Here is a 14683-nt window from a genome sequence, read left to right as displayed (position 1 = left end):
TGCTCCTCGAATGTTCACGAAGTATATGGGAGTCATAGCAGCTCACCTGTGAAACTTAGGTGTCCATGTGTACCCATGGTTGGACAACTGGTTGATTGGAGGTCAGTCTGAGGCTAAAGTCCTTTCCAGCATATCAACTATCCTCTCCATGTTCGATGCACTGGGCTCCTAGTAAATCGAGACAAATCAGTCCTAAAACTGGAACAGACAATAAAATTCATTGGAGAAGTCTTAGGCCCCGTCTACACTGGCAAGTTTCTGCGCAGTAAAGCGGCTTTCTGTGCTGTAACTCCCGAGGTGTACACACTGCCAAGCCATTTAGTGCGCAGAAACTGCACAGTTGTAGTGCTCTTAAAAAACCCAATGAGAGGCGTAGAGCTTTCTGCACTGAGGCTACAGCGCTGCAATGCCAGTGTAAACACGGTGGTCAATTTACAGCGCTGCAATTGGCCTCCGGGAGGTGTTCCACAATGCCTGTTCTCACCTCTCTGGTTATCTGTTTGAACTCTACTGCCCTGCCCTCAGGTGACCAATCGTCATCCCCACTCTGTACATTCCTTTGCAAATTTGAAAGTCCCCTTCCTGTTTGTTTGGTGATGTGTGCAGTGGTCTCCGCACATCTTTCCAGGTGGCCATTCCTCCTCCACGCACCAGGTGATCCCCCGCTTGGAGCAATGCTGAGCTGCTGGACCTCATCGGCATTTAGGGAGAGGAAGCTGTGCAGTCCCAGCTGCGCTCCAGCCGTAGGAATTATGATACCTACAGACAGATTTCACGATGCATGATAGAAGGGGGCCATGGCCGGGACACACTGTAGTGTAGGGTAAAAGTGAAGGAGCTGTGGAATACCTACCACAAGGCGTGGGAGGCTGCGCCCATGAGCTGCTGGCTCCATAGTGCTTGGACAAAGGGGGAAGGCTCCGATGCCAGAGATGCATGCAGTCAGGAGCACTTTTCTACCCCGGAGGAGCCTAGCCAGTCACAGCAGTCGGATCTTGGCGAAGCACAAACAGGAGAGGAGGCCGCTGGTAAGTGGATCTGATTTTGAGAATTACTGAAGCGATTGGTTGGGGGCAGGAGGGTAGCAGAAAGCAGGCTTGTCTCCCACTGCATGCCTATTCTGCGTGGCGGAACAGGCTGTTGATAGACTTCCTCACTTCACTGAAATCTCCCTCACATACTTCCAGGAAACTCTCATGGAGATACTGGGCAATCCGCTGCCACAGGTTCCTCAGCAGAGCTGCTTTGTTTCTTGCCCCATTAACAGTAACTTTCCCGCATCACTGTGCGATCGCTGGTGGGGGGGAACCATAGCTGCACACAGGCAAGCCGCATAGGGGCCAGGGTGGAAGCCGCAGGCTTGGAGAAGACCCTCCCTTGATTCCTTGCTCAGCCTCAGCAGTGAGATATCTTTCATAATTAACACAGACTGTGGAAAGTGTGGGGCTGAATGATGATCAAGTCCCCCCTACAGTGCTAGCTCTCTCTCGAAGAGCCATGTGCCCGGTGTTCAGCAGGGTCCAGGAAGAGTGATTCACCCTGGTCCAGCGGCTATTCAGCATTTTGGGGGTCTTGTGGCTTATGTGTGCTTGCTTGGGATCAGCCAGTTAGTGACAGGTGTGAGAGTACTGACTGTGTTTTAAAGCACTGAATCAGCGTTGTCTGTGTTGCAAACAATGCTGCTTCTGTAAAATGTTGCATTTAAACTTCACAGAGATTACCTTGGGAGGCCAGCCCCCCTTATTGGCAGCAGAACGGCTGTGCAGTATTAGAAAGTGACCATGAAGAACTAAGGAGGACTTTCTCTGTGAGGTTATGATGCACTCCACCTCTGAGAAACAGGAATTGAAGGAGTAGTGGGACAGCAAGAAGAGGACCATAAGGAGAATGCAGCACACCAGAAAGAAGCCACGGAGTGGCTCTTAAATGTTATGGCGTGCCAAGTGGACACGCTCCAGGCGATGCTTGCTCTTCGAACTGAGCAGCTCCGCACTCGCCCTCCCCTGCAGACACTGTCACAAAATTCTTTCCCATGCGCCCCCCCCCCCCCGACCACACTGTTATCAACCTCCTGGCTCCACTCTCTGCCTTCAGCATTCCACTCCTCCCTCCTCAGTCCAGCAGTTGGATTCTCACTACCCTCAACACCCATCCCTCTGCAATTTGGCCCTGCTGAAGTACAGCACGTGCTGTATTTTACTGTGAAGGAGAAGGTTGGGTACGATCCCTGGACATACGCAAATCTGTAGCCGTCCCGGGGCCTCTCCTCTGGAAACCTTCCGTTCCCCTATCCCCCTCCCTGCTGATGTATTTTTGTCCTTTGACTCTCTCCTCAGGTGGTTGTCTTTTAATAAAAGAATTGTGTTGGTTTGAAAGCAATCTTTATTCAATTAAGTGAAAGCAAAAAGAGCACTGCAAAGCAACACACAATTATGTTAAACCCCCATCATGTGCACCAGTCACCTCCTAGCATTACAAGCACTGCAATCCCGAGCATAGTAGCAAATATTACTATGATTCTATGATTCTATTAGTGGCTTTCAGCTTCAAATTGCTGCCTCAAGGCATCCCTGATCCTTATGGCCCTGCGCTGTGCCCCTCTAATAGCCCTGGTCTCCAGCTGTTCAAACTCAGCCTCCAGGCGCTGAGCCTCTGCAGTCCTGAGTGAAGCTTTCACCCTTCCCTTCACAAATATTATGGACCATACAGCAAGTGGCTATAAGCATAGGAATATTGTCATCGGCCATGTTCAGCTTCCCATACAGGCAGCACCAGCGGGCTTTTAAACGGCCAAATGCACACTCACCAGTCATTCTGCACTTTCTCAGCTTGTTGTTGAACTGCTCCTTGCTGCTGTCAAGTTTCCCTGTGTATGGCTTCATGGGGTAGGTGAGGTCTCCCAGGATCACGATGGGCATTTCGACTTCTGCTACAGTGATCTTCTGGGCCAGGAAGAAAGTCCTTGCTTGCAGCTTCTTAAACAGGCCAGTGTTCTGAAAGATGCATGCTTCCTGGACATTTCCAGACCAGCCTGCATTAATGTCCGTGAAATGCCCACGGTGATCCACAAGCGCCTGGAGAACCATTGAGAAATACCCCTTGCGATTAATGTACTCAGCGGCTAGGTGGTCTGGGGCCAGAATTTGAATGTGCTTGCCATCTATCGCCTCTCCACAGTTAGGGAAGCCCATTTGTGCAAAGCCATCCACAATGTCATGCACGTTGCCCAGAGTCATGGTCTTTTGGAGCAGGATGCGATTAATGGCCCTGCACACTTCCATCAACACGACTCCAGCGGTCGACTTTCCCACTCTGAATTGGTTAGTGACCTATCGGTAGCAGTCGGGAGTAGCCAGCTTCCACAGTGCAATCGCCACGTGCTTCTCCAACAACAGAGCAGCTCTCATTCTCGTGTCCTTGCGCTGCAGGGCTGGGGCGAACTCATCACACAGTCTCATGAACGTGGCTCTCCTCATGTGAAAGTTCTGCAGCCACTGCTCGTCATCCCAGACGTGCATCATGATGTGATCCCACCACTCAGTGCTTGTTTCCCAAGCCCAAAAGTGGCATTCCACTGTGGGCAGTACCTCCGTGCCACAAGCAATCTCGTGTCGTTGCTACTACGTGTGGTGAGATCAACATCGCATTCCTCTCGCCTTTGTAGTTTAAGGAATAACTCCACTGCCACTCGTGAGGTGTTGGTGAGAGCGAGCAGCATCCTGGTCAGCAGTTCGGGATCCGTTCCTGCAACCTGAAAGAGGCGGGGCAGGGTGCGCAGTACACAAACTATTGAAAGATGGTGCTAAATGCAGACAGAAGCACAGGGATTGCTGGGATGCAAAGCAATGCATCATGGGACATTGGGACTGGACCCAGGATGCCTGGCGACCCCCTCGGCCTTCTCACAAGTCTTAGTGGCAAAAAAGAAAGAGGTGCTCTGTGGGATAGCTGCCCAGAGTGCACCACTCCAAATAGCGCAGCAAGTGCTGCAAGTGTGAACACGCTATTGCGGAGGCAGCTGTCAGTGTGAACGCGCAACAGTGATTTTCCTTCTGCTCTCTCTGAGCGGCTCTGTAACTGCTGGCGCTGTAACTTTGCTAGTGTAGACGTGCCCTTAGACTCCACAAAGGCGAAGGTTTTTCTACCACAAGCTAGGTTTGAAGCTTTACGGGACTTAGTGCTATATCTGGCAGCATACACTGTCATAGAATCGTAGAATATCAGGGTTGGAAGGGACCTCAGGAGATCATCTAGTCCACCCCTCTGCTCAAAGCAGGACCAATCCCCAACTAAATCATCCCAGCCAGGGCTTTGTCAAGCCTGACCTTAAAAATTTCTAAGGAAGGAAATTCCACCACCTCCCCAGATAATGCATTCCAGTGTTTCACCACCCTTCTAGTGAAAAAGTTTTTCATAATATCCAACCTAAACCTCCCCCACTGCAACTTGAGACCATTACTCCTCGTTCTGTCATGCGCTACCACTGAGAACAGTCTAGATCCATCCTCTTTGGAACCCCCTTTCAGGTAGTTGAAAGCAGCTATCAAATTCCCCCTCATTCTTCTCTTCCGCAGACTAAACAATCCCAGTTCCCTCAGCCTCTCCTCATAAGTCATGTGCTGCAGCCCCCTAATAATTTTTGTTGCCCTCTGTTGGATGTTTTCCAAATTTTCCAAATCCTTCTTGTAGCGTGGGGCCCAAAACTGGACACAGTACTCCAGATGAGGCCTCACCAATGTCGAATAGAGGGGAACGATCACGTCCCTCGATCTGCTGCCAATGCCCCTACTTATACATCCCAAAATGCCATTGGCCTTCTTGGCAACAAAGGCACACTGCTGACTCATATCCAGCTTCTTGTCCACTGTAACCCCAGGTCCTTTTCTGCAGAACTGCTGCCTAGCACTTCAGTGCCTAGTCTGTAGCGGTGCATGGGATTCTTCCGTTCTAAGTGCAGGACTCTGCACTTGTTCTTGTTGAACCTCATCAGATTTCTTTTGGCCCAATCCTCCAATTTGTCTAGGTCCCTCTGTATCCTACCCCTACCCTCCAACATATCTACCTCTCCTCCCACTTTAGTGTCATCTGCAAACTTGCTGAGAGTGCAATCCACACCATCCTCCAGATCATTTATGAAGATATTGAACAAAACTGGCTCCAGGACCGACCCTTGGGGCACTCCACTTGATTCCGGCTGCCAACTAGACATGGAGCCATTGATCACTACCCGTTGAGCCCGACAATCTAACCAACTTTCTATCCGCCTTATAGTTCATTCATCCAGCCCATATTTCTTTAACTTGCTGGCAAGAATACTGTGGGAGACAGTGTCAAAAGCTTTGCTAAAGTCAAGGAACAACATGTCCACTGCTTTCCCCTCATCCACAGAGCTAGTTATCTCTTCATAGAAGGTAATTAGATTAGTCAGGCATGATTTACCCTTGGTTAATCCATGCTGACTGTTCCTGATCACTTTCCTCTCCTCTAAGTGCTTCAGAATTGATTCCTTGAGGACCTGCTCCATGATTTTTCCAGGAACTGAGGTGAGGCTGACTGGCCTGTAGTTCTCAGGATCCTCCTTCTTCTTTTTTTTAAAGATGGGCACTGCATTAGCCTTTTTCCAGTCGTCCGGGACTTCACCCGATGGCCATGAGTTTTCAAAGATAATGGCCAATGGCTCTGCAGTCACATCCGCCAACTCCTTTAGCACTCTCGGATGCAGCGCATCCGGCCCCATGGACTTGTGCTCGTCCAGTTTTTCTAAATAGTCCCGAACCGCTTCTTTCTCCACAGAGGGCTGGTCACCTCCTCCCCATGCTGTGCTGCCCAGTGCAGTAGTCGGGGAGCTGATCTTGTTTGTGAAGACAGAGGCAAAAAAAGCATTGAGTACATTAGCTTTTTCCACATCCTCTGTCACTAGGTTGCCTCCCTCATTCAGTAAGCGGCCCACACTTTCCTTGACTTTCTTCTTGTTGCTAACATACCTGAAGAAACCCTTCATGTTACTCTTAACATCTCTTGCTACCTGCAACTCCAGGTGTGATTTGGCCTTCCTGATTTCACTCCTGCATGCCCGAGCAATATTTTTATACTCTTCTCTGGTCATTTGTCCAATCTTGCACTTCTTGTAAGCTTCTTTTTTGTGTTCAAGATCAGCAGGAATTTCACTGTTAAGCCAAGCTGGTCGTCTGCCATATTTACTATTCTTTCGACACATCGGGATGGTTAGTCCCTGTAACCTCAATAAGGATTCTTTAAAATACAGCCAGCTCTCCTGGACTCCTTTCCCCCTCATGTTATTCTTCCAGGGGATGCTGCCCATCAATTCCCTAAGGGAGTCCAAGTCTGCTTTTCTGAAGTCCAGGGTCCGTATTCTGCTGCTCTCCTTTCTTCCCTGTGTCAGGATCCTGAACTCGACCATCTTATGGTCACTGCCTCCCAGGTTCCCATCCACTTTTGCTTCCCCTACTAATTCTTCCCGGTTTGTGAGCAGCAGGTCAAGAAGAGCTCTGCCCCTAGTTGGTTCCTCCAGCACTTGCACCAGGAAATTGTCCCCTACCCTTTCCAAAAACTTCCTGGATTGTCTGTGCACCGCTGTGTTGCTCTCCCAGCAGATATCAGGGTGATTTGAAGTCTCCCATGAGAACCAGGGCCTGCGATCTAGTAACTTCTGTGAGTTGCCGGAAGAACGCCTCGTCCACCTCATCCCCCTGGTCTGGTGGTCTATAGTAGACTCCCACCAAGACATCACCCTTGTTGCTCACACTTCTAAACTTAATCCAGAGACTCTCAGGTTTTTCTGCAGTTTCATACTTGAGCTCTGATCAGTCATACTGCTCCCTTACATACAATGCAACTCCCCCACCTTTTCTGCCCTGCCTGTCCTTCCTGAACAGTTTATATCCATCCATGACAGTAGTCCAGTCATGTGAGTTATCCCACCAATCCTCTGTTCACATCACCAAGTCCAATCACATCATAATTCCTTGACTGTGCCAGGACTTCCAGTTCTCCCTGCTTGTTTCCCAGGCTTCTTGCATTTGTATATAGCACTGTATGTAAGGGAGCAGTTTGACTGCTCAGAGCTCCGGTATGAAACTGCAGAAAAACCTGAGTGTCTCTGGATTAAGTTTAGAAGTGTGAGCAACAAGAGTGATGTAGTGGTGGGAGTCTGCTATAGACCACCGGACCAGGGGGATGAGGTGGATGAGGCTTTCTTCGGGCAGCTTGCAGAAGCTACTAGATCGCACACCCTGGTTCTCATGGGTGATTTTAATTTTCCTGATACCTGCTGGGAGAGCAATACAGCGGTGCATAGACAATCCAGGAAGTTTTTGGAAAGCGTAAGGGACAATTTCCTGGTGCAAGTGCTAGAGGAGCCAACTAGGGGGGGAGCTTTTCTTGACCTGCTGCTCACAAACCGGGAAGAATTAGTAGGGGAAGCAAAAGTGGATGGGAATGTGGGAGGCAGTGACCATGAGTTGGTTGTGTTCAGGATCCTGACACAGGGAAGAAAGGTAAGCAGCAGGATACGGACCCTGGACTTAAGGAAAGCAGACTTCGACTCCCTCAGGGAACGGATGGGTAGGATCCCCTGGGGGACTAACATGAAGGAGAAAGGAGTCCAGGAGAGCTGGCTGTATTTCAAGGAATCCCTGTTGAGGTTACAGAGACAAACCATCCCGATGTGTCGAAAGAATAGTAAATATGGCAGGCGACCAGCTTGGCTTAACGGTGAAATCCTAGCGGATCTTAAACATAAAAAAGAAGCTTACAAGAAGTGGAAGGTTGGACATATGACCAGGGAAGAGTATAAAAATATTGCTCGGGCATGTAGGAATGAAATCAGGAGGGCCAAATCGCACCTGGAGCTGCAGCTAGCGAGAGATGTCAAGAGTAACAAGAAGGGTTTCTTCAGGTATGTTGGCAACAAGAAGAAAGCCAAGGAAAGTGTGGGCCCCTTAATGAACGAGGGAGGCAACCTAGTGACAGAGGATGTGGAAAAAGCTAATGTACTCAATGCTTTTTTTGCCTCTGTCTTCACTAACAAGGTCAGCTCCCAGACTGCTGCTCTGGGCATCACAACATGGGGAATAGATGGCCAGCCCTCTGTGGAGAAAGAGGTGGTTAGGGACTATTTAGAAAAGCTGGACGTGCACAAGTCCATGGGTCCGGACGAGTTGCATCCGAGAGAGCTAAAGGAATTGGCGGCTGTGATTGCAGAGCCATTGGCCATTATCTTTGAAAACTCGTGGCGAACGGGGGAAGTCCCGGATGACTGGAAAAAGGCTAATGTGGTGCCAATCTTTAAAAAAGGGAAGAAGGAGGATCCTGGGAACTACAGGCCAGTCAGCCTCACCTCAGTCCCCGGAAAAATCATGGAGCAGGTCCTCAAAGAATCAATCCTGAAGCACTTACATGAGAGGAAAGTGATCAGGAACAGTCAGCATGGATTCACCAAGGGAAGGTCATGCCTGACTAATCTAATCGCCTTCTATGATGACATTACTGGTTCTGTGGATGAAGGGAAAGCAGTGGATGTATTGTTTCTTGACTTTAGCAAAGCTTTTGACACCGTCTCCCACAGTATTTTTGTCAGCAAGTTAAAGAAGTATGGGCTGGATGAATGCACTATAAGGCGGGTAGAAAATTGGCTAGATTGTCGGGCTCAATGGGTAGTGATCAATGGCTCCATGTCTAGTTGGCAGCCGGTGTCAAGTGGAGTGCCCCAGGGGTAGGTCCTGGGGCCGGTTTTGTTCAATATCTTCATAAATGATCTGGAGGATGGTGTGGATTGCACCCTCAGCAAATTTGCGGATGATACTGAACTAGGAGGAGTGGTAGATACGCTGGAGGGCAGGGATAGGATACAGAGGGACCTAGACAAATTGGAGGATTGGGTCAAAAGAAATCTGATGAGGTTCAATAAGGGTAAGTGCAGGGTCCTGCACTTAGGACGGAAGAACCCAATGCACAGCTGCAGACTAGGGACCGAATGGCTAGGCAGCAGTTCTGCAGAAAAGGACCTAGGGGTGACAGTGGACGAGAAACTGGATATGAGTCAGCAGTGTGCCCTTGTTGCCAAGAAGGCCAATGGCATTTTGGGATGTATAAGTAGGGGCATAGCGAGCAGATCGAGGGACGTGATCGTTCCCCTCTATTCGACATGGGTGAGGCCTCATCTGGAGTACTGTGTCCAGTTTTGGGCCCCACACTACAAGAAGGATGTGGATAAATTGGAAAGAGTCCAGCGAAGGGCAACAAAAATGATTAGGGGTCTGGAACACATGACTTATGAGGAGAGGCTGAGGGAACTGAGATTGTTTAGTCTGCAGAAGAGAAGAATGAGGGGGGATTTGATAGCTGCTTTCAGCTACCTGAGAGGTGGTTCCAGAGAGGATGGTTCTAGACTATTCTCAGTGGTAGAAGAGGACAGGACAAGGAGTAATGGTCTCAAGTTGCAGTGGAGGTTTAGGTTGGATATTAGGAAAAACTTTTTCACTAGGAGGGTGGTGAAACACTGGAATGCATTACCTAGGGAGGTGGTAGAATCTCCTTCCTTAGAAGTTTTTAAGGTCAGGCTTGACAAAGCCCTGGCTGGGATGATTTAATTGGGGATTGGTCCTGCTTTGAGCAGGGGGTTGGACTAGATGACCTCCTTAGGTCCCTTCCAACCCTGTTGTTCTGTGATTCTATGACTTGAGATAAGTCGCTGATTGTCCCTCTTTCTCAGTATGAGGCAGGAGCCCTCCCCTCTCGTGCACTTCTGCTCGTGTTTCCTCTCAGTATCCCATTTCCCCACTTACCTCGGGGCTTTGGTTTCCTTCCCCCGGTGAACTTAGTTTAAAGCCCTCCTCACTAGGTTAGCCAGTCTGCTTGCGAAGATGCTCTTCCCTCTCTTTGTTAGGTGGAGCCCGTCTCTGCCTTGCACTCCTCCTCCTTGGAACACCATCCCATGGTCAAAGAATCCAAAGCCTTCTCTCCAACACCACCTGCATAGCCATTTGTTGACTTCCACGATTTGACGGTCTCTACCCAGGCCTTTTCCTTCCACAGCAGTACACCACTGCCTCAGTCTTCTCGGTCAGATGGCACCATATACCTATGTAGTTTAGCATGCCAGATTACACCTCAGAAAGCTGCAGGCATGGCTAGCATCAGTGCATTCCCCAAGTTGCCACCATTTAGAGAAAATGGTTTGAATGCCAACATTAGTTTTGTCATCTCTAGATTGGTGGGTGGACCCTCTAAAAGTTTGGGTGGGGGATTCCCTTTCTTCCCCCACTACCAATTCTCATTCTCATCACAGATGTGTCTCTTCTGGGTTGGGGAGCTCATATGGGGGTCCCTGCAGACTTAAGGTCTTTGATCATTTCAAGATTTGGAGACTCTCATAAACATCAGGGTGTTATGAGTGGTACGTTTAGCCTGTGTGGCCTCCCTCCCCCACATAGTGGGGGAAAAAAATTAATTCTGGCTGTTTGATGGGTCATGTTCATGTAAACAGGAGGGGCAGGAAGTAGTTTGCCTCAGAGACTTCTGTATAGACAACTTAGTTCATTTCAGAGCTTATTACCTTCCAGAGAAACAGACCACGTTAGCAGATTAGCTGAGCAGATCCTTCTGCAATCAGCATCAGTGGTCACTACATGCATATGTGGTCAGGTCCATCTTCCAACTCTGGGGGACTCCCAAGTGAACAGGGAATGTCAGCAGCTCTGTTCCCAAGGGAGACTCAGCCCAGGCTTGTTGGCAGATGCTTTTCTTCTGTCCTGGAAGAAGTCTTTCCTGTGTGCTTTCCCTCTGATTCCTTTTCCTTTTCCTTTCCTTTCCTTTCCTTTCCGAGACCTCTTAAAGTGAAACAAGACCATGCTCACCTCTTCCTTATAGCACCAGCGTTTCCTTATTAATACTGGTACTTGACCCTGATATCATTTTTGGTCAGACTGCCCATTGGATCCAGATGTAATTTCCCAGGACCATGAGTGCTTGCTTCATCCCAATTCAGCACGATGGATGCTTTTATGGCTGACACCCTTTAAAAAGTCCTTCTCAAACGATATTCAGAAAGTGCTGTTGAATAGCATAAAACCCTCAACTAAGAGCACTTTCCTGGTGTGAAGTGGAAGCACTTCTCCACCTAGTGTTGTGCGAAAGGCGCATTTCCCTAGCGGGCACCCTTAGGCCTCATGCTGGACTGTTTACTACTCTGTCTACTACAGAGTTTGCTATTAGCTCAGTAAAGATGCATCTAGTGGCTAATTCAGCCCTCAATGTCTTGGTGGATGATAGATCCCTTGTTCACACACCATCATCACACAATTCCTACGGTGCTTGGTCAGATTATACCTCCCCATTCAAGACCACATCCTTCCTTGGGATCTGAACTTAATTCTAGCAAAATTCATTGGGAATCCCACTTTGAGCCCCTGGCAGCTTGCTCCCTCTTTCAGCTTTCCATGAAGGTAGCATTTCTTGTGGCAATTAACTCAGCCAGAAGGGTGGGAGGGTTGAGAGCTCAGGTGTCAGAGCCCCCCTATGGTTTTCCATAAGGAGAAGATATATCTCTATCCTCATCCAAAACTTCTCACGAAAGTAGTCTCTAATTTTCATGTTAACCAAGCAATCTGCTTGCCCATGTTCCTTCCAAAACTCCATGCACATAGGAATGAGGGAAAGCTTCACTCCTTGGATGCAAGAAGGGCTTTAGCTTTCTACCTGGACTGGACTAAATCTTTTAGATCCTATATGCAGTGGTTTGTAGCAGTTGCAAACAGAGCTAAGGGCTAACCAGTTTCTGCTCAGAAAATCCCATTTTGGATCTCTTCATGTATTTGTTTATGCTACCTACTGGCTAATACAATCCCTCCACTAGTGTATTTGGCGCATTCTACCAAAGCGCAGGCACCTTCTGCAGCTTTCTTGATGCAAGTGCAGATTGTAGACATTTGTAAAGCAGCCTCTTGGTCTTCAGTCCACACTTTTACTTCTGATTATGCCATTTCCTGTCAGTCCAGAGACTATGCCATTTTTGGATGGATGGTCTTACAATCTCTGTTCAGGTAGACTCCGAACCCACCTCCATGTGTGTTTGATTGTGTTACCTATAGTGGAATGGACGTGTGTAATCACTCGAAGAAAAAAAAATATTACTTACTGTTCGGTCACTGTTGCTCTTTGAGATGGGTTGCATATGTGCATTCCACATTGGAGTCTGTCCAGTATGAAGGAACTGAGAGGGGTTGGGGTGGCTCTGCCCTTTTATACCAGCATGCAGTAGCGTGTGGCGACAGAGGGCGCTCCAGCAACTCTGACTGGTGCCACTGAGGGACAAAAATCTCCAACATCTGTGCATGGGGCATGCATGTATCTACGGTGGAATGTACATGTGTGACACATCTTAGACAACAACAGTTTCAAAAAGGTAGGTACCCGTTTTTTAATATAATTTTTTGTTTCGGTTATATGTTTACTTCTAACGTATAGCACTCTCTTAATTGTTGAATATTAAAATTTAGGAATAGTAGTCACTCCTTATAACAAAATCTTTAGAGTTAGTAACAAAAATTATCTCCACTCATCTTCCCAGTGTTTGTATTTTCTGATCTTATGGTGGATGATCAGACGGGGTATCCCAGAGAATTCAGAGAGAAATATATCATGTCAAAGACTTTGGGAAGGTAAGCACCATACTTACTAAAATACTTAGGACTTATTTTCCTTTAGTTCTGTGTGAATGGTATTGGAACTGTAACTAGTATTAACTATTTGCTATTATTTTAGTACTGTTTCAATAATGCTATCCTAGGCACTGTGGTAATAGAAACAAAAACATGGTGCTTTACAGACTAATAAAAGACGAAGGTCCAGATTCTCTCATCCTCCTCCTGCCACTTTTTGCCACTTAGGTGAAATCTGGCCTTAACTGGCCAGCTGAGAATTTGCTCAGTGTAGGGCAGTTTTCACCTGGCATATATCAGTGTAAGTGTCTCCTTTGCCAGGAGCCCCACCATATCCTGGCAAAATGGGCAGGAGTTGGGTGGAGCACACCTGAATTATGTCAATTCACAACTTGTGTATTTTCCATTAGAGGAGATCATAGCTGGTTAGCATAGCCTCTAAAATGCTCTGACTTAGATTAGTAGATCAATGCTGGTGCTTAGGCAGGAGGTATTATGCTATATATTATAAACCTGGATGCTAATACAATTATACAGGGGAGTCAGACTATGTGATCACAATGGTCCCTCTGACTTTCTAATAAATTAATAATATACTGTGAGAATCAAGGAGGTGTAACTTGCTTCCTAATGCACTCAGCTCAGGGAGTGTCTCTGTGCAGGAGAGAATCTGGGTGTGGACCTGTGTCCCACTGTGTTTACATTAAGGTTAGTGTATGAAGGAAATGGGCAAGCACTGGCTAAATATGTGTGTGGGGAGAAACTGAAGACAAGATAATGTGGTTACTGAGGTGATTTTGATTTTTTTTTTTAATCTGTCCTTCACTGTAGTTTCCTTCTGCTTTCCAGGGAGCACTTGTGTATGCAAATAAAGCTGTTAAAAGGAGGAGGTAGGATTTGAAGGCCTTGTTGAAGAAGTTTGTTTTGCGGAGAGTATTTGAAAAATTTTAGCATCAGTGATGGACAGTAGTTTACATTCTGTAGTGTTCTCGCTCGTAGAATTTTTCTGAGGTGTTAATAGGACAAATTAATTTTTCACTGCAAAGTGTTTTTACTCCTTAATGCAAAGTCCTTTTTGCAGTTGCCTGTCTTGTAAGTGGTTAGTTACTGCCTATTTGAAATATGGTACCCCTGAAAGTAAGTTCCCAACGCTGTCTGTAAAATAAGTCTTCTGTTCTGAATGTCCAAGGGTGAAATAGGTAGCTAACAGCACTCGTGGTAAATCTGAAATTTAGCAGATTTGTTCATTCATTCCCAATCTACATGGCTTTGACATCTCTTATTCTGCTGCTGGGCCATCAGAGTACGGGCTCCTCGGATTGCTGGGATTATACCTGCCCGTTGGCTGGTTTCAGCTCTGAATGATGAAAACAGTTAAAACTGGAACTCTGAATTATGGCACACAGGTAGACCTATTTTCCTTAAAACAGCTGGGTTTGGTCCTCATGCTTCTAATTGACTTGGGTTTAAAATATACTTTTAATTGTGAAACTCAGATATATGATTGGGTACTCACAGTTCTTCGAGTGCTTGCTCATGTCGATTCCATTCTAGCTATGTGCATGACCACGTGCGTGGTCATTGGAGATTTTTGCCTTAGCGGTATCCGTAGGGCCAATTGTGACGCCTTCTGGAATGCCGCATTCATGCAGCGGTATATCAGGCGTTGTCTGTCCTACTCCTTCTCAGTTCCTTCTTATTGCCCGTGGTGGTTAGTCAGAGTGCCTTTCTTGCTTAACAAGAGCTGGTGTTTTTTTCTCCTACAAACTTTGTGCCTTAGGGCCTTTTATAAATAGTTTGTATAGTGTTAGTTAAGAAGTAGTTAAGTGTAGTTGTTAGGGGGTGAAAAGAAGTATCTTGTTCTGGCCAAAGGATCACAAGCAGGGTCACACCTCCTCGACACCCAAGAACAAAGAGTCCAAAAAGCTTGATCTCTTTGGGAGAAAAATTTATTTGACTACCAGCTTACAATTTCGGGTGATGAATCAAGTACTGTTGGGCAG

The 14683-nt window shown here is 47.3% G+C and overlaps 1 protein-coding gene across 9 annotated transcripts in view; it reads left to right on the top strand.

Annotated features, from left to right (window-relative positions):
• The window catches only part of CHEK2 (checkpoint kinase 2), a 59664-nt gene that overhangs the window by 18685 nt on the left and 26296 nt on the right, over window positions 1-14683 (top strand). For all 9 annotated transcript variants that reach the window (XR_014714283.1, XR_014714284.1, XM_084649558.1 and 6 more), the window contains one exon: window positions 12590-12680. Coding sequence is in view for 7 of the 9 variants with exons in the window: in XM_084649558.1 (XP_084505684.1) it covers window positions 12590-12680 (91 nt within the window). In the remaining 2 variants the exon portion in view is untranslated. The remainder of the gene's footprint in view (window positions 1-12589; window positions 12681-14683) is intronic.

This window comes from Lepidochelys olivacea (genome assembly GCF_965140295.1).
Source record: "Lepidochelys olivacea isolate rLepOli2 genome assembly, chromosome: 15".
Lineage (NCBI taxonomy): Eukaryota > Metazoa > Chordata > Testudines > Cheloniidae > Lepidochelys > Lepidochelys olivacea.
Note: the sequence above shows the minus strand (reverse complement) of the source record. Positions and strands in the feature narration are given on the sequence as shown.